At 36.7% G+C, this 27,584-nt stretch overlaps 2 protein-coding genes across 2 annotated transcripts in view; both read left to right on the top strand.

Moving 5' to 3' along the window:
• idua (alpha-L-iduronidase) overlaps positions 1 to 27,584 on the top strand; it is a 132,532-nt gene that overhangs the window by 49,218 nt on the left and 55,730 nt on the right. The gene's annotated exons all lie outside the window — the stretch shown is intronic.
• Positions 954 to 6,240, top strand: LOC114665242 (uncharacterized). The gene is made up of 7 exons (XM_028819690.2): positions 954 to 1,115; positions 1,543 to 1,657; positions 1,952 to 2,343; positions 3,345 to 3,556; positions 4,234 to 4,393; positions 5,379 to 5,528; positions 5,626 to 6,240. The coding sequence occupies exons 1-7, from the start codon at positions 1,103 to 1,105 to the stop codon at positions 5,655 to 5,657; spliced, it is 1,074 nt and encodes a 357-aa protein (XP_028675523.1). The 5' UTR covers positions 954 to 1,102; the 3' UTR covers positions 5,658 to 6,240.

The raw sequence follows: 27,584 nt of genomic DNA, 5'->3' as shown, positions 1-27,584 counted from the left end.
TTTAAGTCAAGATGTTAAAGTCCATGGTAGTTTGGATGTTATATCAGGTTTTCCATTTGAAAATTATCTAAGAAAGCTAAAGAAAATGGTTAGACGACCTCACTGTCCTTTAACACAGGTTATACGTAGGATTTCAGAGCTTGACTTCTTGCATTTAAATTCTGATTTTAGCATACACCCTCAAAAGAGGTTTAAAATGCAACATTCAGATGGTCCAGTTCCATTACACTTTGAGGTAGTACTCCAGTTTAAAGAGGTGGAGTTTAATGGATTTGTCATCAAAGTTTCTACAGGGGATTCCTGTATTAAAATTGATAATAAAATTGTCATAGTTCAAAATATAATTGTGCATGAAGACAGGGAATATGTTGTCTGTCAGGAATACCAACACAAGGCCGTATTTTTTGAATATCCAATTGATTCTTCATACCTGGGGATTTTTGTTGTGTCCAAGCTTTCCTCAAATCTTCAGTGTTTACCTATTGGTTCTGGCATGCTGAAATATGTCCGTTTGCCACTAGATGACAAATATCTTGTAATCCCCCTACTTCATATACAGTAAATACAGATTAATTGGTACAGTATTTTTTTTTGTTTGTTTCTTCCTTCCTGTTGTGTTACAGAGTTCATAAGTGCTTTTTCTAATTAGTTTTTTAAACTCTCATCACCCCACCACTTGCATTCTTTATATTCTGGACTGATTTATGGTGGTGTGTGAAGTTGCTAGGTAAGCAAATTTGATTATTTCAACTGTACAAATGAAATCATGTTTAACTAATATAATTTACTGTATATATTAATCATATGTATTATTATTGTTACTTATATTTGATTAGTAATTGTAAGCATGCATGCATGTTGTAAGTGCATTTATCAAGGACTTTTATAAATGTTTTAAAAAAATCTTTGTTTTTAGTAATTTTTGTAGGCTATGTATCACATTGTGAATTTTTCGGAATGCAATGAAGTTGAGTTGGTGCCATCCAATTGGGTATCCAATGGAGTGTGTGCTTGGCCACCATATAAAACTGGAGATATCCATAAGGCTATAATAAATAAAGAGCAGACGAAAGAAAACTGAAAATCATTTAAGGTTGAAGTTATGTACACGACAGGTTTGTATTTATAATATTTGGTATAATTGTCATATCATATCATGTCATCTTCCAGCCCACTATATCCAGAAAAGGGTCACGGGGGTCTGCTGGAGCCCATCCCAGCAGGGTGCAAGGCAGGAACAAACCCTAGACAGGGCTCCAGTCCATCGCAGGGTGCACACGCATACACACACTAAGGCCAATTTAGGATCTCCAAATCACCTAACCTGCATGTCTTTGGGAGGAAACCGGAGCACCCGGAGGAAACCCATGCAGACACGGGGAGAACATGCAAACTCCACACAGGGAAGACCCAGGACAGGAACCCAGGTCTCCTTACTGCGAGGCAGCAGTGCTACCACTGTGCCACCCTGGTATAATTGTATTCCTGAGTACTGTATATCCATATTATAGACTAAATGCTCTTACATCTGGAATTTAACAGATAATTACAGAACTGCAAGACTGAAGCTTCCAGTTGCCGAAAGACACTCAGATTTGCAGACAGCAGAAGATGAAGAAGATGATGAAATTCCAAAAAGGACAAAAAGAAGGAAAATGTAAGCCTGAAATAGTTAATATGCTTGAACTGTAGCATCACCTGCCGACTGTTGCTTGTGTTAATACAGTGAATTTTCAAGCTGTAATACTTGATCTTTTAAAGAGAAAACACTAAGTTTAATGATCCAGTTATCTCATTTTATCTATATACTGTAATTTAATTTAGTATAACTACCACAAGGCTAATTCATGAAAATTTGTCTAAATTGGTAAAGCATTTTTTCTCATAATTGTACAGTTGTATGTTGTATAACTGTGTATTTTGTCAATAATTTCTTAATCTTTTCCCAAAGAGCAAACACAAGATTTGATAGTGATAGTGACGGTGATGTCTGTAGCAAACCCAAAAGCCATCTACCTCCACCACCCAAGATAACCCCTCCTCAAAAATTTTCAAAATCAACCACCAAGATATCTGCTGACCTTGGAGAACTTGGACGAAATGCAAAATCAATGTGCAGGATGCATCAACCTGACAGTGTTCAGCTACATTCTGAATGTAGGTACACTGAATGTGGAAGATGCACTCAAGAAATGAAAAGCCTGAGAAATGATTACAAAAATCAAAGTGCATCTACAGTGGAAGAGCACCTAACCCCAGAGTGTGTGGAAATTGCAAATACTGCATTTAGACACTGGTCTACCTCACAACAAAATGATGGACCAAATCAAGACATTTATGGCCGTAAGTGTTTTATCTCAGTTTCTCTTTAATATAGCTGCCTCTGTGTTTGTCACTTTAAATAAAGCCCTGATAACCAGACTCAACTGTGAAGCACGAAAATAATTACCCTAAATGTTTTACATTTTGAGTAAAAGAATTATGAATCTGTGCAACTTTGTGTGTGTATTTAATGTTTCTCACAGGACCCACTTTTCATTACCTTTATTCATTAATACAGCTAAATTGATTTTACCTTCTCTTTTCATTCCACGTCCCAAGAGCCAGCTTCTGTAGCTGAGGATCGGACCGCTAAGGTCCCCGCCTTCAGCCACCACCCAACTCACACTGCACCCGACCTCCTTGGCCGCTCCCATAGGTGGTGAGCCCATGGGAAGGGGGACTCACGTTGCCTCTTCGGGCTGTGCCCGGCCGAGCCCCATGGGTGCAGGCCTGGCCACCAGGTGCTCGCCTTCGAGCCCCACCTCCAGGCCTGGCTCTAGAGGGGGGCTCCGGTGACCCACGTCCAGGCAAGAGAAAACGCCGTCCCAAGTTTTCATTCATCATAGAAGGTTTTCAGAGTAGAGCCGCTGCTCCTCCACATCGAGAGGAGTCAGATGAGGTGGCTCGGGTATCTGATCAGGATGCCTCCTGGACACCTCCCTGGTGAGGTGTTCCGGGCACGTCTAACCGGGAGGAAGCCCAGGGTAAGACCCAGGACACGCTGTAGGGACTATGTCTCTCGGCTGGCCTGGGAACGCCTTGGGATTCCCCCGGAAGAGCTAGAAGAAGTGGCCGGGGAGAAGGAAGTCTGGGCATATCTGCTCAAGCTGCTGCCCCCGTGACCCGACCTCAGATAAGCGGAAGAGAATGGATGGATTCTCTTTTCATCTGTTTCCTTTATTTTTCCACTTTTCATCATGCCAATTTTTAGTTTACATTTCATCCCCTTTGGTAAATGTCTGTGACAATTATGATCTTATTTTGTTTGATATTAATTTTGTGGTGTTTGTACATTGTTTTAGCCATTCTTCGAAACATTCAGGTTAAGCAGGAAATGATGATGGAGCAAGTCAAAGTGATTTTAAAAACCGTACAAGACCTACATGAGAAATGCTGTAGTGACAGTGGTTCAGATCCAGTGCTGGAAAAAGACATTCTTCCACTTCAAGATCTCACATCCATGCAACAGCTTGAAAGTGACCTAGCGGTTGGTGGAGATTTAAAAAAAAAACTAGTAAGGAAGAACTTTTTTAATAACAACTGAAACATATACCTTCAAACAACGACAGCTTCAAGTTGTATTGTCTTAAATGCCCAAATGGTGCTCATCAGATATGCACAAGCTGTGATGTGTAGTCAAAATCGTAGGCATAGTTAAAAAATAAATATATTGTTAATTATTTAAATCAGAAAAGCTTTTAACAGTCTACAACATTACATTTTTAAAAGGACTGAAAAAATTCCTATCCGAGCATGGTTGTCAGTTTTTGGGAGTATTGAAGACTGCTACTGTAGTCAAATCTTTGTTGAAAATTAAATGAAGTGCTCATAACTTGACATGTCTGACCACAGATAACATCTGTAAAGGCCGTCAGTATTGGGCATGACAATATACTAAAGGACTGTCAAAAGCTTTTTTTTATTTGACACTGCTGGCATATCATATCAAATGGTGCTTGGAGTCCCATGTCCAAGTTTACCCCAAAGATTCAGCATGTACATTTTATTATATAGCTCCACCTATATTAGCTTTATTGGAAAGCTACCTAAAAACATAGGTGCTTGAACTTCTAGTATATTTTACTTTGTTGCTTGTTCCGATTCCTCCTAATGTTTCTATTGCATCGAGCATTTTAAGAAGTTATGAACTCCAGTGAATTATTTTTTTTTCTTTCTGTAAACCTTTGGCAGATTACATTGCTTGGGATTCAAGGAGGCATTGATGTGAGAGACACGGTGTGGAGAATCATGAGGCAAACTTTCACCAATTCATTGGCCAAACAACTTAACTGGAGGGGAATAAATGGAAAAACATGTTTTCATAGCCTTCACATTAAGGATATTGTGATTGGTGAGTATTTATAATGATTTCAATATGCATACACTGCCATTTAAAATGAAGTAACCTGTGACTGAAAATTTCTGTGAGATGAGTATCTTTTTGTTGTTTGTTTACAATAAATCAAGCTATTAAAGGTAAACTATATGCATTATGACCAGATAAAAAGTGTACATGTTCTCTGCATTAACCATCTTAAGTTTCACATTGACATGGACAATTGTTCCTTATTAAATGTCACTTTCCTTGTCAGAAACTACTGTTTGAAAAAACCTTAACACACAAACACTTTTTTAATAGCCAGGTCAAGATGTAAACAAACTAAGTGGCTGCTCAGGGCCCTCCGGCCACCAAGGAAACCCCAGTTGAATGGGGGGGGGGGGGGGGAAAGATCTAATGTTTAACATTCAACATTAAATGAAATATATCAGGCAAAATACTAAATGGTGTTAAAAAATAAAGGGAAATTATAGCCATGTATGATAACTACTTTACTTTATTTTCCATATACAAGTTCTTACATTAGGAATTTGTCATTTTTGCATACCCCAGCTTGTTCTCCAGAGACACAGAGAGAGGGAAAGAAGCTTTTGCATCAGAGTGCAATCTATTTGTACAGAATAAAATTCTACTTTGGGTCTTAAAGTCTTCAGCCAGCAGTGATGCTAACCTGTAATCGGGTTAAACATTAGTGATAAGCAATTGGTCATGTTTGTGAACTAACTACAGGGAAGTATTTAAAGCCAGTCATTTAGGCAGTAACGAATGCAAATACTGTATTGTACAAATATCTCTAGTTGTAAATATTGTTTCTTGTCAGAATACAACTACATTTTATATAGTCGCTTTGTTTACTGAAAATAAACAACAAAGACATAGCCTGCACTTGCAGCCTGTTTCTTTACCATTATGGTTGGATGCAGTCAATGCTCATGTCTGACAAATAACCAAGTATCAACTGCTGATTGACTCAGACTGTATAATGACTGTTCTTTAGATGCAGTACGAAGAAACTCTGTAACATCAAGAGCCACAACTCAGGAAATAGAAATGTGGATTAAGAGATGGCTTCATCTGGCTGCAGATAGGGATGGAGGGAGACGAGCAAGAATGGAGCGTCAGAGAAAGAACAGCTATCAAGAATCAGGTGAGCACTATCAACCCTCAAACACGTCTAGTAAGAAGTTAATTAGGAAATTGTATAATTTCAAGTAACTGATCAACTGTTGATTTCTTGGCTGCAGGTGAAATGCATGTTCTTTCAAGTCATCATTAAGACCAGCCTTCTAAACCTTTGCTGAGGACAAGCTGGACAAATGTGATACCTTGATCTGCCACAACCTTCCCAAAGAGATTAGTGCTCATTCAATGCTTTCTGAGTTCTAACATCAGGCACCATCTGGAACTGTGTGTAATAGTGGGTATCCAATCACGGACTTTATAAAATTAATGTTTGTACATTTTGTTGACTGAAATTTTTACCATCACTGTTTGATACATTCTTGTTTTGTGCTTGTTTTAAAGACTTACATTTAGGAAACCTTTCCCTCTTTGTTTATTTAAATAATTCATTGTGCAAGACAACAGTTAAAATTAAGTTCAATATGTAAAGTAAAAATCTATTTTATAATATGTGTATCTCACCTATGTGATGTTTTTTAGGCACATACAGGCTTATTTGTTATTTTTCCATGTGTATGCTCACATGATTCATAAGAAAATGGTAATGTAAAACTGTATAAATTGTAAATGTATTATAGACTATTTTGTCATGGTGGTTTATTTATTTGGATATGTCAGAAACGCAAGGAACTTTGTTTTGTTTGTTTTCTATATAAATAAAACATTTACTTTTATTGTCACATCTACAAACTTTAGTATTAGTAATTTTGTTACTGATTATGTAATGCAGATTCAGGATTGTTCTGTTTGTTGAAATGCATTACACTGTATATGACAATAAAATGTAATAAGTTTAAATATGCGTATTTGGGTTTGTTTGTTCATATTAAAGATATGCAGTAGATAATAGTCGGATAGCATATATGGAAAGTAAGAGTAAATAATTGGTATTTAAATAAGTAATAGTGTAACTTAAAATACTATATACTATTATACTATGTAATACTATAGTCATATAGAATATAGAATAGTATAGAACTATATAGTATAGTATATAGTTATAATATTATTTACTCCATATTTACTACTACTTATAATTATATTACTAGGGTGTATAATTATATTTAAATTATAAATTATATTTATAATTTATAAATTATATACAATTATATTAATTATATATTTAAATTATTTTAATTATATTTAAATGAGCAAAGTGAAAATCTGACCTGTGGCCCACATGAGGCCCAGTTAATTTTCATCTGGTTCAGTGCTGGGCAGACTTCGGCAGGTTTGGCTGAGTTTTGGCTGAGTTTTAATTTTGTTTTGGCTGGGATGCGGCATCCGGATGTGGTCCACTCTCTTGCCATCAATCCATGTGGTAAGTGGGCCAGAAAGTCCTAGCAGAAGTGGACCAGATTTGGGCCAGATGAAATTTGCTATCTGGGAATTCTCGGTTGCAGGGGTATGTAGTACTGGGTGACTAACTCTGGGTGGGATAGTAGGCCATTTCAGGGCATGCTCAGGCACCCAGAAAATACTCACTCATACTGGAACAGTTTATATTTCCCAGTTAACTTAACATATGAAGTATCTGGGAAAACCCCACTCAGACATGACCTGTGCTATGATTCGAACTAGGGCACTGAAGCTGTATTGTAGGAAACCTAACCCATTCTGCCAGCAATGTGATATTTAATTTCGCATATTTCAATATATATATATATATATATATATATATATATATATATATATATATATATATATATATATATACACACACACAATATGTATTGAATTTGTATATTACAATATTTACAGTTATTCTAATCCTGAGTGGTTGAGAAACACTTTATAACCTATCATGCAAGACACCATTTGCTGAGGTATACTCTGGCAGCATATTATTAGCTTTTAGAAACAATTCCAATATAGAAATAAATACAAATAACCACTTTACAATTAACCTTTATCATCATAACTAAATAGCAGTAGTTGTAAAACAACTTCTCTGTATGGAGTGAAACAGTTTATGATGGTCTTTTATATACCATTGAGAAAGTCTGTTTAAACCAACTTATAATATGTGTGCTAACAAACTTTAAAAATATACTAAGGTTAGTTTAAGTGTGTAGTGGTTTTCAAATCTAATGACCATTTCTACTGTAAATCCTTTGGACTCAATTTCTTTCATATTTTCTCATTTATAAAAAGCAACATTGTTCATTTCATGCCATGGCTGCAAATTTTTTTTTATGCTTCAAAAAAATGAAAGAGTTTCTTGTTCGAACATGAACTGCATTTATTTGGAAAGTAGCTGTTACGTTTGCTGACGTTTTCACTTAAGCTTGAATAGTAAATGTTAAGTCTCTATATGGAAAAAGATTGGAAGTAGCACAAAGAATAGTAACAGTAAATTATAAATGTTTGCTTATACAGTGGCATTTTTAAAAAGCATGTTTCAGATGGATTACAAAGAACATTTATGGATGCGGATTTTAATGGAAATAAAATGCACATAGACTCAATTTAATTAATTTAAATTAGAAAATTAAAAAATAAAATATGCAACAAAGATTGTGTACAAACACTGTTGGTATTTAATACCTAAATAGACTCTTTATTTAATATTTTTATTTAATTTTAATTTCCATTAAGTTCTCATATTCAGTCCTGGGAACCTTCTACAGCTGCAGGCATTTGTTCCAACCAGATTCACAATCAGTGATAATTCATCTCATTTAACTATCTGGTCTTTTTTCTCTTCTCTTATTCTACATTTAGAAAAGCACAATAGTATCAGTATTACATTTATAAAATAGTTAGATGCATTTATATTTTTTCAATATGCTCAAATGGTTAACCCATTTTTTCTATTATTTTGAACTTTTTCTGTGTAGTTTTCTTCTTTCATTGTTTCCTAAAAATGACAAATAAAAAGAAGCAGAGCAGACATCTTGGAAAACAACACTTAATGATGAAAGGCTGCAGCTACTTGAGTGTCTGACCGACTAATTAGTAAATCATAGATTAAATAACCAGAAAACCTGGAGAAGAACAATGAAAATCAGGATGAAGATATTGTTAAAAAGTAAAAAAAAAAATAATTTCCCATATCACTGCTTAGTACATTTTAATAAAAAATTACCAAACTTAGTTTTGTCATTTTTACACTGACTCCAAAATACAAAAACTAGACAATACCAGATCACTTCATTAGGCTAGTAGTCCAATTAAAAACAGAAGTTGGTTGGAACAAAAACCTGCAGCCACCAGTTGACCCCCAGGACCAAATTGGAGAACCACTGGTATAAATCATTTTAAAATATGTACTTACACTTGCCATTGCCCAGGTACAAGTGAACAGGGGAAACCTGTCTGAAAATTCAACATGGCTAAACACAACCCACAATGAGACAAAAAGGCAAACTCTTAGACAAAAGTTGAAATCCAGCGATACAATGAAACTTATCTAAATTTGACCCACTGTACCTGTGATCCAAGATTGCAATTTGATTGGTACAAAAGTTTGTGCATGCTGATGACAATGTTCACCCATCGGCCACACACCACTCTTGCTGCCTGATGGGAATTGTAGTTCAAATCATTAGCGCTGGTTTTTAGGTTAACCCTCTCCCCAATATGTCATATAACCTATATTTAAATTGGACCAATAACTGCATGCAAAATTTTGTGAAAATCGGTTCAGCTGTTTTTGCATGATTGGCAAACAAACAAGAAAGGAGGTTACGATTTAATTTATATCCAGTTGATTTCATAATTTACTTTTTGTTATTGTTCTCCTCCCTCACAGTGCATGCTTTTTGTTCCTAATGGATGTACGTTTTGGTGTTCTCATGTTTTTCTTGTTTTTATGTGGCTTCGTTATGTGGATTTCCTCCTGTTTCATCCAAAAATCTAAAGACTTTAATTATTGACAGTAAATGGCCAAGTGTTGAATATATTTAAAAACAGTCTGACATCCCTCTTATTCCTGGGTCTTATCTTGTACCCTTTGGTACAAAGAATCTGCGTATCCCAGTGACCTTAAGCAAGAAATGTGGTTATAGAAGAATGCTGGCTACGTTTATGATTTGTTGCTGAGAGTTCATCCCTATTTAGTCTATCCATGCACCCCTCCACTTGCTAAACTGCTTAGTTGCATTCAAGGTCTACTTAAAAGCTACTCTTGTCGATAAATATTTGTGTTTCTTGTATGTGTCATCTGATGTTGCTGTTATTGTATGATGTTGAATTCACCATCTGTGTTCCTGTCATTGTCTGTTGCTAGTATTACACTAGTCTGTGAGAGATAAGCAGGTAAGAATTCTGTTTTACTGTGTATACATCACAATAAATTTAAACCTAAGGTATGTAATCATTAAAAAAGTACTGTGAAAACAAACAAAGAAATGTTAAAACCAAATCAAAACTCAAATTTACACATGTATCTGAACTTCTTACTTTGGAATTCCTGTAAAATCTCTACTAATTCTTTTTTTTCCCTTCCCTTTACGATTTTAAACTTCAGATGCAAGCTCAGTGAAAGAATCCTAGTGAGCAAATAGTATCATAATGAGTAGATACACGGAATACTGGTGCAAATAGAAATCAAAGAAAAAAAACAAAATGGCAGCACAGTGATGTTACCAAAATAATATGAAAATAGCCTATCCTAGTACCAAGGCAAAAGGAATGAAAATATGTCATTGTTAACTTCTCCTTTTGGCAACTTACAGTGCAGCTTGTGACAAAAACATTTCACAAGAGCTTGGATTATTAATGAACTTTGTGACTATCAATGATTTCATAATGGGTTTGGGTTTGACAATAAAAAATGCGATAATCATATACTTGCATGAAATGTAGTCTTACATTGTAAATCTGCTTGAAGAAAATGTTGATACAAAGAATTGTGTTCTGCCAATAAGTATGTAAATTACACATTGTTTTCATTGCATTAATATACTTGCCTGCCAAAGCAAATACACTATATTTAATACACATCACAACTTGCTTTGTAAGTGCAAAGGTATGTTACGACATTTTACATGTTTTGTATAATCTGTGTATTTAGACAAGATATTTGTTTACAGTGAGAGCACAAGCTGTGTAAGTGAAAAATAGTAAGCTCATCCAGAATATAAATCTTATGTGAATCAATGTAAAAAGAATCACACGTTAAGGCATAATTCACATTATAATCGACAGATTATTTGAAATGAACACCTTCAGCATGGTTTGTCTATATAATGAAATAAAAATCAGTAAACAACAGAATAGTAAAATAATATAAACAGAATTTATCTACCTCAAGAAAGCATAAGGTAACACTGCCATTTCTGTTTATTTCTAAAAAGGAAGAAAATTCTGACCTTGTAGAAAGCTGTACTTGTAGTGTATGATGTATGCAGATGAAATCAGCTGTTTTCTGCAATGTCTGTTAATTATTTATACTTTGGCTCTCCAGAAGGCAGATATGTGTTTCTATAAAGTCAGAGTGATGGTTTCTTATAACAACACTTCTTTCTATGCTATAAACAGTTTTGGCCACACCTTTTTGAAACGGAGAAGTAGTCTTCCACAGACACGTCAATCGCATTTTGAGATGCGTTTCAGTATGTTTTCACTTTGGGGGGGCCCGAAAAAAGTTCAGAAACCTCACTATATATATATATATATATATATATATATATATATATATATATATATATATATATATAATATATAATATAAAATATATGTGTGTGTGTATTGACTGATTTTACTCTCAAAGTGGACACTGCAAATATATAATTAGCTATTTAGAGGAGCAGGCACCTATAATTGTATTCATAATCAAGTGTAACTAATAAAGTGCCTACTAAGTGTATACAGTATTCTTTATTGGTTCTGAATATGTATAAAAGATGTAATGTACAGTAATCCTAAATAAGGAAACTCATTTTATTTAACATTATGATACAGCAAGTTTTTATGTTTGCTATATACCTGTGATCTGTGCCCTTATAAAGCTAGTTTATGTTTGAGCATGTTGTTTGCATTACAGGTCTGAAGGTGTTTTTAAAATTAAACCTTGCCCCATAATAAAGCAGTCAGGAACCAGTAGCCAACAGAAACAGAAAAAGTAAAACTTTTGCTTAAATTCAAAGTCTATTTGATTAGGAATCCAAGAGTATCTATGCTACAAGGGAATAGCCTGTTTACTTGCCATTCACAAAGTTCTAAAAGTAAATGCCCTAGAACACTTACCTGTACTGTATGCACCTTATGGAAAGGTGCAACAACAAGGTTTTGCTGTACTGTACACAGTACAACTGGTCTCTCTATAGCTTTCTCATACTGCTCTTGCTAGTAGTCATTAAATTTTATGGCACTCTGAGTGTGATGCCGTATACTTCTGTTTACTGCATTATTTGAGCAGTACTGCAGTTCATTTGGTTTATGAAGCATTTTATGCTTTTTCTAAGTTTGAAAAATTTGATAAATTTAACTAAAAATGTAAAGCTATACAACTCAAAACTTTTTAAGCTATTGTTTTTGGTGATCTTGCCCTGTTTCTACTTTAGTTTTAAAAGCTTGAAACACAAGTTCATAGCCATTAAGATCTGAGTTCTTGTACATAATGTGTCAAAAGTATAGATATCAGAAAATCAGAAAATGGGTCAGTTTTTTTCTGTTTTAGTAATCGGATATAAAATATTTAGAAAAGCTCCCAACTGGTTGAAACATCTTGAGATGAGGTTGCTTATTAACCATGACTATATTGTTCAGAGCAAGATATTTGGAACTGGTTACTGTAAGAAAATGTAACTTGTATATTAGCTTGGTTAAAATGTAGCTGAAAACATTTGTATTTCTAATTTTTAATATTTAATTCAGATACCTATAATTATTATTTTGAATTCCTATGAGTAACAGTTACCTTAGATGCACCTCATCAGAAAGTATTCAGACCCCTTCATTTGTTAGACATTTGGTTTACGTTGCAGTCTTTTGCTAAAGTCATTTAAATTCAATTTTTTTTCATCAAGCAACACTCAATTTTTAGATTTTTTTTATTGTTATTAAAATAAAAAAACAGATATATAACTTTGACAAAAGTATTCAGACTCCTTACTTCGTTCTTAGTTGAAGCAACTTTGGCAGAAGTTATAGCCTGGGTATGGTGCAGCAAACTTCAAACACCTGGATTTCAGGATTTTTTGCAATTCTTTTTTGCAGATCCTCTAAAGATCTTTAGGTCAGGTGGAAATGTTCAGTGGACAGCTATTTTCAGGTCTCTTCAAAGATGTTGAATTGGGTTCATGTCTATGCTCTGGCTGGGCCACTCAAGAACATTCACAGAGTTGACCCTAATGTACTCCTGTGCAGTCTTTGCTATGTGCTTACTGTCATTGCCCTGTTGGAAGGTGAACTCTTGACCCAGTCAGAGGTCCAGAGTGCTCTGGAGCAGATTTTCATTAAAGATATCTCTGTACTTATCTCTGTTCAGCTTTTCCTCGACACTGACTAGTCTCCCACCTCCCAACTTCCTAGCATAATGCTGCTACCACCATTATTTCCCATTGGAATTGTATTGCTCAAGTAAGGAGCAGTGCCTTGTTTTCACCAGACATGGCGCTTAGAATTAAGGCCAAGCAGTTCAATGTTGGTTTCATCATACAGAGAATCTTATTTCTCACCATCTGAGAATCCTTTAAGTGCCCCTTTTCAAACTCCAATATTTTTAACTGTTTCCTTATTATTTTTTAGAAGTAGAGGATTTAATGCAGTTGGTCTTGTGGAAAACTTAAGCGCAAGCCACATAATGCAGCTCAGCACACCTGCACAAACAAACTATAAACCTCATTATCTGTTCTGCATACAATGATTGTTCCTGTGGCTCCACCATCTGGAAGCTTCTTAGTGCCTCCTACCTAATTTTTCTGACAATTTAAGGAGAAGTCTGTAAAGGGTTTTTATTAATAAAAGAACTATAATTTCACAGAACTCTTGTTGAAAGCCATTATAATGAAATAATTGTGTATCCCATCAGACTATTAATATAGCCAATGTTCAATCTTTTAGCCTTGGACTATCACACTGTTACCAATTTTGATTCCCTACATTTTTACATTTGAAGGGGTTTTCAATCCTTAATAAATTCTGCTTATATTCGCTGTGCTAATCATCTAAGATGGGTTGAAATCTAAAGAGAACAACGCAGACATCAGCATATTCAGCATTAACATTTGTAGTGCACCATTTATTGAAATGTATTTTGTAATGCATGTAATAATAAAATGCATTGCATTTGACATTCCAACAGGTGGAGCATCACAAACATTTGTAGTTAAAAATGCAATATTACATACATTTGCGATGCACCACCTGTTTAAATATCAGTTGCAATGTATTTTATTGCTATAAAACTTTGTGAATGACAGAGACATTGCAAGCGGACAAACTCACAAATACACAGACAGTTGTCCTTTAATTAGGAGGACAAGCCTTCCCTTAATATGAGAGAAATAGTTTAAATTTAAATAAACAAGGGGGCCCTCCCCCCTTCTCGCTTTGCTCGCCAACCCTGGGCAGGTGCTATGCGCTAGCCACTTTGCTCGTGTATGGGGAAGCAGATGTACAATTTAAACAGATTGTTATTTTCATGGGAATTGCTACATATGCATAATAGACCTAACTATTTCACATTACAGCGAGTAATTAACCATAGTAAAAAATATTAAAACATAATAAATTGAAAGAAAATTGTTTCATGTTGCGTTAGAGGTGTTTGTTGTGTTATACGTTTTCGTTCTGTTTGGCTTTGAAATTAACATGCAAATACTTTTTAAACTTACACTTTTACTATAAAACCTCAGTAAAAACAATATTTGGAATTAACTTTTCGTCAATATCGCATTGAATTTTCATTCCGTGTTTGGAGTTACATGGTGACAACACAACATATATAAACTGTCCGTGAGTGAATATCGTTTGTTTCTCTCTAATAAATAAACCAACTTTTTCAAATGTTTGTCCCTGGGATTTGTTAATTGTCATAGCAAAAGCTATTCTAATGGGAAACTGTAAACCTTTCAATACAAATGGCATGTCAAGATCTCCTTTGGTGTCTATCTATCTATCTATCTATCTATCTATCTATCTATCTATCTATCTATCTATCTATCTATCTATCTATCTATCTATCTATCTATCTATCTATCTATCTATCTATCTATCTATCTGTCTATCTATCTATCTATCTATCTAATGTTATCCACGGAAGATGTACTAGATTATCTTTCTTGTTGCCTGGTAAAATTTTACATGTCAGAATTGTTCAACCAATTTTGAATACAACTCATCTTGTACTATTGCATAGCCCATCACTCATACATAAATTACGCAATAACATTATGATGCATCCTCGTTTCAACAGTAATTCGGCCAGTGGAAAACCGGATGGCATTAATGGTTGTAGATACTCTACGGAATATTATAAATTGATGTTTTCATCTTCCTCACTATCACCACCTACTGTTTCAGCATAGTCTATTGATACACATTTAACCAATTTGCTGTGTAACCGATGGACAATTTTCGCGTTAATTCGTTTGACTTCATCGTTTCTCTGTGCCAGGATTGCCCGTGTACTCATTTCTTCTGTTGATAACCCGTCGGGATGAAATTCTTCAATAAGATTTGGACATAATAAGTCTTCTTTTATTGGGAATTTAAAGTGAGGAAAACGTATAAATTTATAAGAGCTGAGAGCGCAGGAACTGTGTCTGACAAAAGCATTCACGCGAATGAGAGGTGAGAGGACCGTGTGCATGGGCCGTTAACCTGAAATGGTTGACAGGAGGGCGGGACTTGACAAAATCTCTTGCCAACAGTCTCGTCTTGCAGGATTAGCACCTTCTCAAGAGATTTGTTAGGAATCCTGCTGTTTTAAATGATTTCAGTTGTCAATTAATTTTATAATCTCATTATTTTAATAGTAAAGCACCATTTATAAGTGCTATTATTACCCTAAACATTAAAATATAGCATTATGTTATAAAGCTTGGCTTTCTCTTCATGTATTACTGAGAGCTACTGACTTCAAAGACACCGAAACTAGCAGCTCCCAGTGATAACATAATGTGTGCATTGTTAATTCAGCTACTGTAGCACTTGCATCATGTTGTAATAAATTCTTGCTTTGTCGTAATTTTTGTTCCATTCTTTATTTTGTTTCTTTTATATAAGCTTCAAAATAACTTCACCTTATGCATTTCCTAGGTAGATGGATAACTTTCTCCTGTCAGCAGTGAAGGTCCATGTCCGCTGGTTAAAATGAAGTCACCATGGTGACTTGTGAAGTCATATGGCTAAACAGAATAGATTAACATGATTATGGATTCTTTGATTCAGATGGTCTTTGATGGATTCGGTTTCCCGACTTGTTCCCAGCCCGTGTTTAGCATTAATAAAGGTTGTTCTCCTTGGACAGATTAAGAGTGTCGTTAAGGTATTTAGAGGCTTGAAAGATAATTTTAGTGCTGGCAAATTTCTGAATCCTTTTAATCTAAATTGTTCTTTAAAACTGCACTCTTCTCATTTACTGCAAGACTGCTAGAAAAAAATTTACTCAGTAGAAAATTAAAACTAAAAAGTTTTGTCTCAGCAATTATCAGTCTGGAGAAAACTTTCACAGACTATCTTATCTGCTGTTTATGCTTACTGTCATTAAATGAGGGTTTACTGTTCAGCACTGGCCCTGCCCTTAGATTCAAGCCCAAACACAGAGCAAACATCTGTACCACAAAGGTGATGGTTCACTTCCTGTAAAAAAGTGTATTGATGCTATTATATTGATCTCTTACTGTACGTTGCTTTAGGTAAAGGCATCAACCAAATATGCAGTAACAATAATTACAGACAATAATGAGAAAGTCCACGATCTGTGTCATTACAGTGTATATGGTCCAGCCCATCATACCCAGTATGTCAGTCCTTTGTGTAAAAAAAAAAAAAAAATTAGCACTATGAGCTACAATTTATCTGAAGAATTATACTTGCTGTATTGGGCAGTAGTTGAGTTATAAATTTATTTTGCACATCAGTAACCAATTACACGGCTTCATTATTTTATCAGCAGTATATATCTTAGTAGCCCCCACCCAAGGCTAATGGTGCAGAATTTTTTACGGCCAGATGGCCTTCATGACACCAGCCCCCTTTAGTTGCCTTTTATGACACACGAGAGACAATGAACTTATTCTAATGTTAGATCATATGAGTAAAAGAATTATATTTGTCATCTCACTAAATTTTCTGTCTTATTTAATTTAGCAAGTGATGCAGTGTTAATGCACTAAGTTGGTCAGTCTGAACTTTCTTAAGCCTATTAACAGTCTCCAGCTCCTTCTAGGTAATTCCTTAGAACTCCCAGGCATTCGAGTTCTTCAGTATGTCCTGGATATGCCTTTAGTTCTCCTCTAAGTGGGATGTACATGTATTGGCACTCATGGGATGCACATAGATTCAGATACCTATACTTAGTATTTTGAATTCATATGAGTAATAATTACCTTAGATGCACCTATAGTACCATCATAAAGTATTCAGACCCCTCACTTAGCAGTGCTAAGTTAGCACAAAAGACTGCTGTAAATGGTTTATATTGATCCAGAAAATTAGCATCCCAACCTTGAAGCTTCTCCTTCCTTAACAAGCTTCTTAATCTGTCATGGACAGGAAACTTAGTAGAGCTACAACAAGCAATTATTTTGGTAATCAATGAATCTGTCAGTCGCTACTTTGATTTATTCATTAATTAGATCTTAACTTTAACTTTAAGTTTAAATTCAAAATTTGCTTTTAAAACATGGAGAATGCAAGTGTTATTCCTCATCTTGCATATTGCGTTCATTCAAACAGAAAAGCATGGGTGTTTGTGTACATGTGGGTATATATATATATATATATATATATATATATATATATATATATATATATATATATATATATATATATATATATATATATATATACAGTAAGTAATGTTTGTGTGTAGGTGTCTCCCATACTGCATAGTGTCTGTTTTGCACATTTTGCAGGGAACTGTTCTTGTAGGATTTCAGAGTAAAGTGCTTCTATACTTTTAACAACTTGGTTTCTGCTTCTGGTATTTATTAAAATGTATTTTCTCACTCTTTACAAAGATATGTACACGTTGTACTGCACTTGTGACATATAGTAGTTAGCCATCTAATCAATAAAATTTGTTGCATATTTTATTATTAATATTATCAATATGCAACAATTAATTTTTGCCTAACAACCTGGCACAAGAATGACATGGCTGCTTTATGACCATGTTCTTCAAATGAGGGTATTTAAAATTATTTTTTAGGTTAGATAGATAGATAGATAGATAGATAGATAGATAGATAGATAGATAGATAGATAGATAGATAGATAGATAGATAGATAGATAGATAGATAGATAGATACTAGGGAAATTAGTTGGCAGCAGGCAAATGCAGTAACACATTATTCCATAGCTCCAATAACATAAACCTAGAAGGAAAGAAATAATATAACTTGTTATAGTTTGGATTCCCATATTTGATGATAATGGAGTTAGAGTGTAATAGTTTAGTTTTCAACAGGGTCTAGCCCCAACCCGAACTCACTCTGTTATTTAGAGACCAGAAGGCATAGAGCACTGGAAGTTGAATCTATTGTTCTTAATTCTTGGGAGCAATTCTTGGGGTTTGAAATATTTAGGGACTAAGAGAAAGCCTATGAGATTAAATCTAGGACAACATTCCTGAGATCTTCATCTTTCTTTATTTTCAGATATTGTATGATGGACCAGAGGTGTGACCAGAACATCATGTGTGGGTCGGCATTTGGCTTGTCTTGGGGGGCAAAAAATATCTATCCATCCATCCATCCATCCCCATTTTTGTAGGGGGGTCAAATAATAATAACAACATAGTTTTATATAACATAAAAGCAAAAATTGTGGCAGAAATCATGACCTATTGTTCAATAAAATTAACAGAGGCAATGGAACTTGTATTATTATTTTTTGTGAACAAATATAGAACTACATCTACAAGGTAAATATCAATAAAATCAAATGTATACAACATATGAGAGCAAGAACAGAAATGTGGCTTATTGTAGTCATGGGAGGCTATAGGACATCAGTTCCCAGTGTTTAACCTGGATGTTATCTACAGGGCCAGTCTACAGTTACTCTTGGCAAATTCTGAAATAAATTCATTCATGTTTAGATTTTCTGTGATGTTTTTCTCATGTGCCAGAATGACTAAATTTCTCTTCCTTGAATGCAGCATTGTTCGGCGGAGTGGAGTGAGAATGCGGTTCAAAGTAGAGAAAGAGCTTTCATATGCAGCTGAAGACACACCAATGAGTGAAGTGATGCAGACATCGCTCTGACGTGCGGGATACTAGACGCGTGTTTGTGGAAGCCGCCACCGTCTTTTTCTAGAGCTTTTTTCCAATTAGTGTAGCCGTGTTTGGTGAATAAGTCCTCGCGGTCCGAATTGGAAACACTAAATTTGTGGCCGGCAAAGCAAAATCTGCCATCACGGACAAGCCATGGTCGAGACTGATACCAGCTTGCACTAAAACATCTGAGTGTCTTTCCGAATGCGCGCTTGGAATAATTAATTAAAATGGGCTATCCATATTTAAGTCAGGCAGACCGGACTGTATATTTTGTTGAAAGCAGAGGTTTGGAGTACCCGACACGGGCACAGAGCTGGAGGATTGTGTAGGCTTATCTACATCTTTTGGAGTTTCAGTTCCCGACGTGGGTGCGCTGTGCTCCATGTTGGTAGCAGCAGTGCTGGGCTCAACCGTGGAGCCAGCAGCTTGCGGAGGGACAGAGGTTGAAGATGTCTGCTTTTTAATAAGCCACCTATGCATAGCCTTTGGTGTTACCAACTAGAAAATAAAAGAAGAATGGAGCGTATACACTGTTTTAATTAAAGAATGCGGTCAACAGGTTCAAAACGTGCTGCAAAATGTGCGGCGAAGTGAACTGTGAGCAGCATGGTGCCTGTCTAGTGGAGGAGACACTGATGTATACGCCCCAAATTCAAACGGGCCGATTGGAAAGCAACTCAGTTTTGAAAATCAAATGTTATTCTTCTCCAGAGTTTTCATTGGACAGACAGAGCATTTCGCAGGTGGGACACGGCTTGTCTCTGGGGGGACAGTGCCCACCCCAGCCCCCCTGTGGTCACGCCCCTGTGATGGACACAGTTTGCTAGTCATGTTTTGGCTCATTTTGTATCTCATTATTGTTTGGCAGCTAATTAAGAAAAAAGAAACAAGGGGTCTGAGTGTTCAAGAGCAAGTCAATTAAAATTAATTAAAGGTTATTTAGTGGCTTCCATGCTTAAAGATAGTGTGCCTTTGCCAATGACCTATCCTCAATGTTGTTTAGAAAAATAGTTCTTGTTTATATTTTACAATTGTGATATCTTTCAACATTTTGCCTGCTCAAATATTCTTTCTCAGTGAAGCACATGAGTGCATTGTCAATCAAGCAGTAGTAAGCAATCTTTGTGAAATAATGAAATAACCTTCTGTTTAGTGAAAGAATAAAAGTGATCGTAAGCAGGGGCAGAGTGGCTATTGGGAGCACTACGAAATTTCCTGGTGGGCTGGTGATGTTTCTGGGCTGATCGAGCTGCCATGCATACCTTTCAAATTTTCATAAATAAATGAACACTCATTTAGAAAATTCATAAAAAGACATCCATATACCAATTGATATAAGCTGGCTTTGCGTCCAGGTATCCATTCTAGGGAAAAAGGATGCAACTCCTCCCCAAATGGTACAAGCCCAATTGCACATGTGAAATTGAAACTATACAACCATCCTTAAATTTTCTTAACCTGCTCACTACATTTAACCCTTTTACAACAGAAACTAAAGGTAAAAGAAAAAAGTTTAATGCCTGAAGAAGTGACCTGAACTGGCTTGAAAGCTTGTATGTTGTAATCTTTTTAGTTAGCCAGTAAAAGGTGTCATTTTGCTTGACTTCTCATTCTAGCCTATTAAGAAAGGGAAAATGTTTAGTGAATTTGCAATGCCACCAAAATGCTACCTGCTATTAATTTCCAGGGAGAATAAAACACTATCTGTGTTTCACTCTTCTGCTTCACCTAGCAATCACAGAGTCAGTCCAGTGATGGTGACAGCAGGTAGCAAAGAAAGTAGAGCAACAGGTATGTGCAGCATTGTGGTTCTGTGGAGTGACGATAGCATGTGGGTTTGCGGTTATTTTTCAGTATTACAGAAAATTCTGTGAACAGTCTAAAAGATTAATTATGGCAGCAGGATATGTTTAAGTTATCCGTTGAAGGATATGTATTAGAATATTATAGTTATTTAGGCATTACGCATTAAAAATTTACAATTGGCTATGGTACATAGTAGTAAATACTACATAGTAGTAGTCCTATTAATTATATAATTGTTATTAGAGATGAGACTAACCCTGTGGGAAGGGATGAGGTTAATTCAACTACAGTATCCATGGCAGAGAAGAGAGGGTTGTTGTGACAATGCGGGTTCAGCTCCGTGCTCCCATCGGCTGTTAGGGAGCCCTTGAACCGAACACCGTCGGCAATGTCATCGATGAGCTAGACAGTGAGGCAATAACAATGAACGAGGGGATGATGTAACAAATGTGCAACCAGTGCTTTTATTAAAACAGTCAAAACACTGTCCAAATCAAGTGCAGTCAAAGTTCAATAAATCAAAAGTCAATAAACAATCCATATAAATAAACGTGTAGAGGTTAAAAACCAATAAATAGAAAAATCCTCTAAAAACAACGAGGTAAAATGTCACAGGAAGCAATCTGTTAAAACCACTAAGCCCGGCGTCCTTTGTTACTCTGGCGGCTCCCCGGATACTCAACAGGCAAGGCGGTCTCATTTCAGCTGACCTTCTGCCTACTCCTCCTGCTACTGTTGTTAGACTTGCCTCACCGATCCTTAGCTCCGGTCGGCTCCTCCAGACAATGACTTGGGACTTCCTCCCACGGCCAAGGCTCTCACGTGGAGGACACCATATCCCACGTCCAGACTCTCACTGCCATCCGCGGCATCATGCGAAGAGTCACCTGTCTCCCGGTCACTCCCGTCCTTCCCGAAACAAACTCTGCGGGAGCGACAACCACTACTACGCCCTGGGTGTTGGCCTAACCCCAGGCTGTCTGCTCAGCTGCCGCGAGCCTGCTTTCGCTCACTCACTCACTCACTCACTCGTACTGGTGCACGCTCTCTCTCTCTCTTGCTTGCTTCCTCCCGTAACCTCCGTCTTTCTTTCTTTCTTTCTTTCTTTCTTTCTTTCTTTCTTTCTTTCTTTCTTTCTTTCTTTCTTTCTTTCTTTCTTTCTTTCTTTCTTTCACCTCGTTCTCTTTTACTTCTTTACTTTTGCACCTCTAACCGTCTCGGGCTTCTCTATATATGCCGAGAGGACATAGCAGCTGCAGCCCATTAGCCACAGGAACAATCACGGATGTGGGCAGTCCCTCACCTGCGCACTTAGGTGAGAAACGCCCACCACGCCCCCTCGCTAAGCCGCGAGCGCGGTGATTATTTATTTTAAACAAACTGGCCTTTGCTAAAGGAGCTTTGGACCCATAACACCACAGTTGTACCTTTGCGTATATGACAGAGGCAACAGAAGCTGAAAAGGACAAAGAAGGAGATACTTGGACAAATGAAAGGCATGTGGAGAAAGCTACTAAAAGCTTTGATTACTGTGCACATCCCCAGTATAAAGATCTTCATCTATATTTTTATATCACCTCCAACAATCCCCAAGATAAAGCATGTTGTTGATTTGGTAAAAGTGATTGGAGAGTGTGACTTTAACTATCAAGGGAACAAAGCTAAAGCTACCTGTACTCTACAAGTCAATACTCTTGACCATGACAACTTGTTGCTCCAGCATCTACACGAATGCATTGAAAAGAGCAAGAGACTGATGATTTAGGAGTTGTCTTTTTATTGGTTGGCAGTTACTGTGGTGGCCTAGTTGTAATATCTGAAATGCCACAGATTGCTACCCTGTAGTAAGACGGAGTACTCCTGTGTCTGGTATACTTTTCAAAATCTTTATTTTATTTGATCTTCTTTGAAAAAAAAAAAATATTTTTGCCTTTACATTTCAGAACTATGCTTTAATGAAGAACCTACAGTATGTGCAGTTTGAACACATTTAAAGACACTGAACCTGAACCATTTTAATTTGGTTAAAATAGAGTATTCTAAACGAGAAACAAAAAATGGTTTGCCGTCCAAGCCTTGCATGGTTAGAATTATTGTGTTGTCATGATTACCTAAGCTTAAGTAACTGCATTTTCACAATGACTTGGTTCTTTTTTCCTGTTTGTTCTGGTCCAGTTAAATGAAAGACGTTTATATAATGTAAACAAGCTGACAGAAGGAAACCTAATGATGTGTATCATCTAGTTGAATGCAAGTCATTGCAGTCCAAAGCAAAGACTTAAATTAGTCTTTGTGAAAAAAGAATAGAAAGGTAGCATTATTTATGTACACTGTTTATACAACATAATTATTTAAAAGTTTTGAATGAAATATGTATTTATTTATTTTTAATGCCTCACATTATCTGCTCAGGTGGCAACTCTCTTGACATCCATATTTTGAAATGATATATGGACATATCCAGTGCACTTGATAGGAATGCCTGGTTCTTTGATAACCACTATACAGTATATACATACAGTACAGTATAAAGACAAACATTATATGCAAATTGGTGGAGATATTTACAAATAAATGATGCAGAAATGGGAATTAATCAAAAGTACTCAGTTCCCTACAAATTTCTGTTGTGTGATAACTATTGGTACACATAATGGTAGACTTCTCTTCTAGACAGTATTTGACCCTTATTCTTATTTCATTGTTATTCTTTCTACAGTATAACCTTAAATAGGTCATGCTCTGGATTTAAATGATGCTCTCAACTTAATGGTAATGCTGATAGGCTATTTTAATAAAAGAACCTAAAATATTAAAAAGAACGCTACAGTAGTCAGGTACTTATAAAAAGTATTTGAAGTGTTTTGGAGCTGTAAGCTTTAAGTGATCCAAGGTCTGTGCCAACAGGTAAAACTTACAATTATCGTTAGCAGGATTATTATTTTCCTTATTCTGTGAAACCCTTATACTGTAGTTCAGTTTATGTCTGTTATTCTGTTCACCACAGTACTTGACTACTGAATTTATTCATTTCTAAAAGAAAACCAAGTTATTCCAATAGAACAGATTACTGTACAAGATAATTAAACGCAGCAATGTTTAAATTATTTTAGTGTGGGCGGGAATGGATGAATGGATAATTAATACATTAGGCTAATTAGGCTAACAGTCTACTTGTACCAGAAAATATTATTTGGACATTGAGGGTTAAAAATGCATCTGTTTAAAGACACATTAATCTGAAGTATAATTATTTGTGAATTAAACAGTGGTGTTTTGACAACAGTTGTATTTCACCTTGAAACAAAATGATACTGTTGAATGTGAGAACCAAGGTGCAAGGTTGTTAGTTGCCTGTTTTAATTAGGAATCTATTAGGAGTTAGTGTTGTATTGTGTAGGAATCCGTACTGATAAACAATTTGCGGGCAGCACGGTGGCACAGTGGGTACCGCTGCTGCCTCGCAGTTGGGAGACCTGGGGACCTGGGTTCGCTTCCCGGGTCCTCCCTGCATGGAGTTTGCATGTTCTCCCCGTGTCTGTGTGGGTTTCCTCCAGGCGCTCCGGTTTTCTCCCACAGTCCAAAGACATGCTGGTTAGGTGGATTGGCGATTCTAAATTGGCCCTAGTGTGTGCTTGGTGTGTGGGTGGGTGTGTTTGTATGTGTCCTGCGGTGGGTTGGCACCCTGCCTGGGATTGGTTCCTGCCTTGTGCCCTGTGTTGGCTGGGATTGGCTCCAGCAGACCCCCGTGACCCTGTGTTCGGATTTAGCGGGTTGGAAAATGGATGGATGGATGGATAAACAATTTGCACGGTTAGATTTGTTTTGACCTTGCTTAGTTAGTAAGAGTGTAATAGAAGGGTGTGTCCTGCAGCATTCTACTGTCCTTGGTTTCTGCCACACACCCAGTTTTGCTTCAGCAGGTGTAAAATGCAGCTCCTGTCAGGCCTGTGCAGGGGAAACCAAGGATAGAATATAAACTAATGACAATACCATTGCTTTAAAGTAACTTATATATCTCTTTTTATTTAATATTTACATTTTCTCACACTTTTATCTAAAGTGACTTGTAAGAGAGTTCAGCATAATGGAATAAATGTTAGTCATGGGACTGTTGAAACTGGGATTTCTTGCTCTTTCATGGCAGCAATGAAATTAGCATCAAAACCAATATCAATTGTAGAAACATTGACAGAACAACAGTCATCAGATGCTTTTTAAACACAGTAAGGAAGTCAGTCGTTTGAATAAAAGATCCAGTATTGTCCCCGTACCAAAGAACAATAAGCCCTTATGCCTGAATGACTACTAACCTATTGCACTGACCTCAGTAATCATGAAAGCTTTTGTGAAACTCATGAAAGACTTCATTACAGCATCCAGCTCCACTGATCCACTCCTGCTTGCCTACTGCCCCAATAGATCAATGGAGGACACCGTCTCCCATGTCCTTCATACTACCCTCAGCCACATTGATATGAATTACGGGAACTATGTGAGATTGCTGTTCATTGATTATAAGTTCAGCTTTCAATACAGTTGTCCCCCCTAGACTGCTCTCCGAGCTGAGAGATCTGGTACTGAACAGATTTCCTGTGTGCCTGGATTTTCAGCTTTCTCATAGGAAGACCACAGGTGGTGGGAGTTAGAAGTTGTGCCTCCAGAATCATCACACTCAATACAAGAGCTCCACAAGACTGTGTACTCAGCCCTCTGTGCTACAGCTTTTCTACACTCATGACTGCATGGCCATACACACCTCCTCCAACTACATTGTCAGATTTTCTGATGACACAGAGCTGCTGGGCTTCATCTCCAACAACGATGAGACAGCATACATGGAGGAAGTGGAGAATGTGTCTTTGTGGTGTCAGGAGAACTACCTTCAACTGAATGTCAGCAAAACCAAGGAGCTGGTGGTGAACTTCGGTATGAGACAACAGTACTCCTACACCCCCCTCAACATTAACGGGATTGCAGTGGAGAGGGTGAGCAGCTTCAGATATCTGGGTGCTCACATCACTGATTAGGACATATTCTAGCCCAGCTCAAAAAGGTAAGGCAGTGTCTTTACCATCTGAGATAGCTGAATAACTTTTGGGTCTGCCTAGTGATCATAAGGACTTTTTACTCTGGTGCTGTAGAAAGTGTCTTGACTCAGAACATCACCTAGTGGTTTGGGAACAACTGTGTATGGGACATTAAGGAACTGCAGGGAGTGATCTGGGCGGCAGAATGCTGCACCAGCTCTAATGTACCATCTCACAGAATATTTATACCATGAGATGCAGGACCAGAGTAACTGGGATCATCAGAGACTCATCTCACCCCAGTAAATCTCTTTCGACTTGCAGGCAAACACTTTTGTAGTATAATGGCCAGAACAGAGAGGCCCAGGATGAGCCGTCCACAGGCCATAAGACTTCTTAACCTGGACATGCCACCACAAATTTTTCCAACCGTTCATTATAACACAAACTGAATTCTCTGTCCCATTGTATCTCAGCTGCTGCCATGTCATTTAAGCACATAAAGTGCATTGCACACTGTTCAGATCTTGTTTATAATTGTAATGCTTATTTGGATATACTTTTTTCTATACAGTATATTGTATCACCTTTGTTCTACCCTTTAAATTTATTTTTTAATTTAATTTTTAATCTATTTGTTAACTTTATTGTACAGTCTTATGGCCAATTCAGCATTCATTTCACCGCATGTTGTACATGTATAACCGTGTATGTGACAAATAAACAATCTGTAATTGAATCTTGAAGGTGGGCTGATCATTCCACCAGCTAGAAGTCACTCTGTTTTGAAATTCATTTTCAGAGTTGAGTGCACAAAAAGGAGAATAGGATCTCATGATTGCTTCCATATAGATAGGCGCTTCTATAAAGCATTAACAATCTGATCTTAGTATATGCTGCTACTGGGAACAAGTGGAATGACCTGAACAAGACGTGCCACTGCATTTTGAATAATCTGCATTGGTTTGGCAACTAATGCTGGTACCTCTGCCAGTAAGGAGTTGTGGTAGTCAAGATGTGACAAGACCAAAGCCTGGACCAGAAGTTTTGATGCATAACTCTGCAGTATGGTTAATGAAGGATAACTGGTCATCGATCATCAACACCCTACGTTCACACACTGACTTGCTAGGTGTTAGTGATAATGGAATGAGGTTTATGGAGATGGGATGTTGAATAGATGGACTGGCTGCAGTAACAAACAGTTTGTAGTAAACCTATCTGGACCGTATGTAAAGCATTATAAACAAGAATACACCATTTCTGGTAATAGTGAACCTGTCAAGAATAGCATCGTTAAACAAAAATATACCAACTTTAGTCTGTCTGTCCATTCGTCCAATGTCTGTACCTGCTTATTAAATTTCAGGGCGGCAGAAGGTAGAGTCTATCTTGGCAGCATCCAGTGCCAGGCAGAAATTACCCTAGACAAGAAGCCACTCTATTACAATGAACAATTTATAATCACAACTCAATTTAATCTGCACATCTTTGCAATATGGAAATAAACTGGAGTGCTAGATACAGTGCAAATGGAAATGGGAGAGTGTGCAACTTCCTCACAAGCTGACGAGGCTGAAATTAGGTCCCTGGAATTAAGGTGCCACAGCATTCATCACTGTGTCTTCATGCGGCCAATCATTAAACTTGAATACTTTATATATATATATATTGTCACGCATGGGCATTGGAGGACTCCTCTGAGGGCTGGGGAAAGGTATATAATTGCGACTTTGTCCTGTTTCTGTTCTTCCATAACAGCTCTGAGAGAATGCCCAATAAAGGCACTT

Source organism: Erpetoichthys calabaricus, chromosome 5, assembly GCF_900747795.2.
Source record: "Erpetoichthys calabaricus chromosome 5, fErpCal1.3, whole genome shotgun sequence".
In the NCBI taxonomy this organism is placed as follows: domain Eukaryota; kingdom Metazoa; phylum Chordata; class Cladistia; order Polypteriformes; family Polypteridae; genus Erpetoichthys; species Erpetoichthys calabaricus.
The sequence above is the reverse complement of the archived record's forward strand: the minus strand, read 5'-3'. Positions and strand labels throughout refer to the sequence as shown.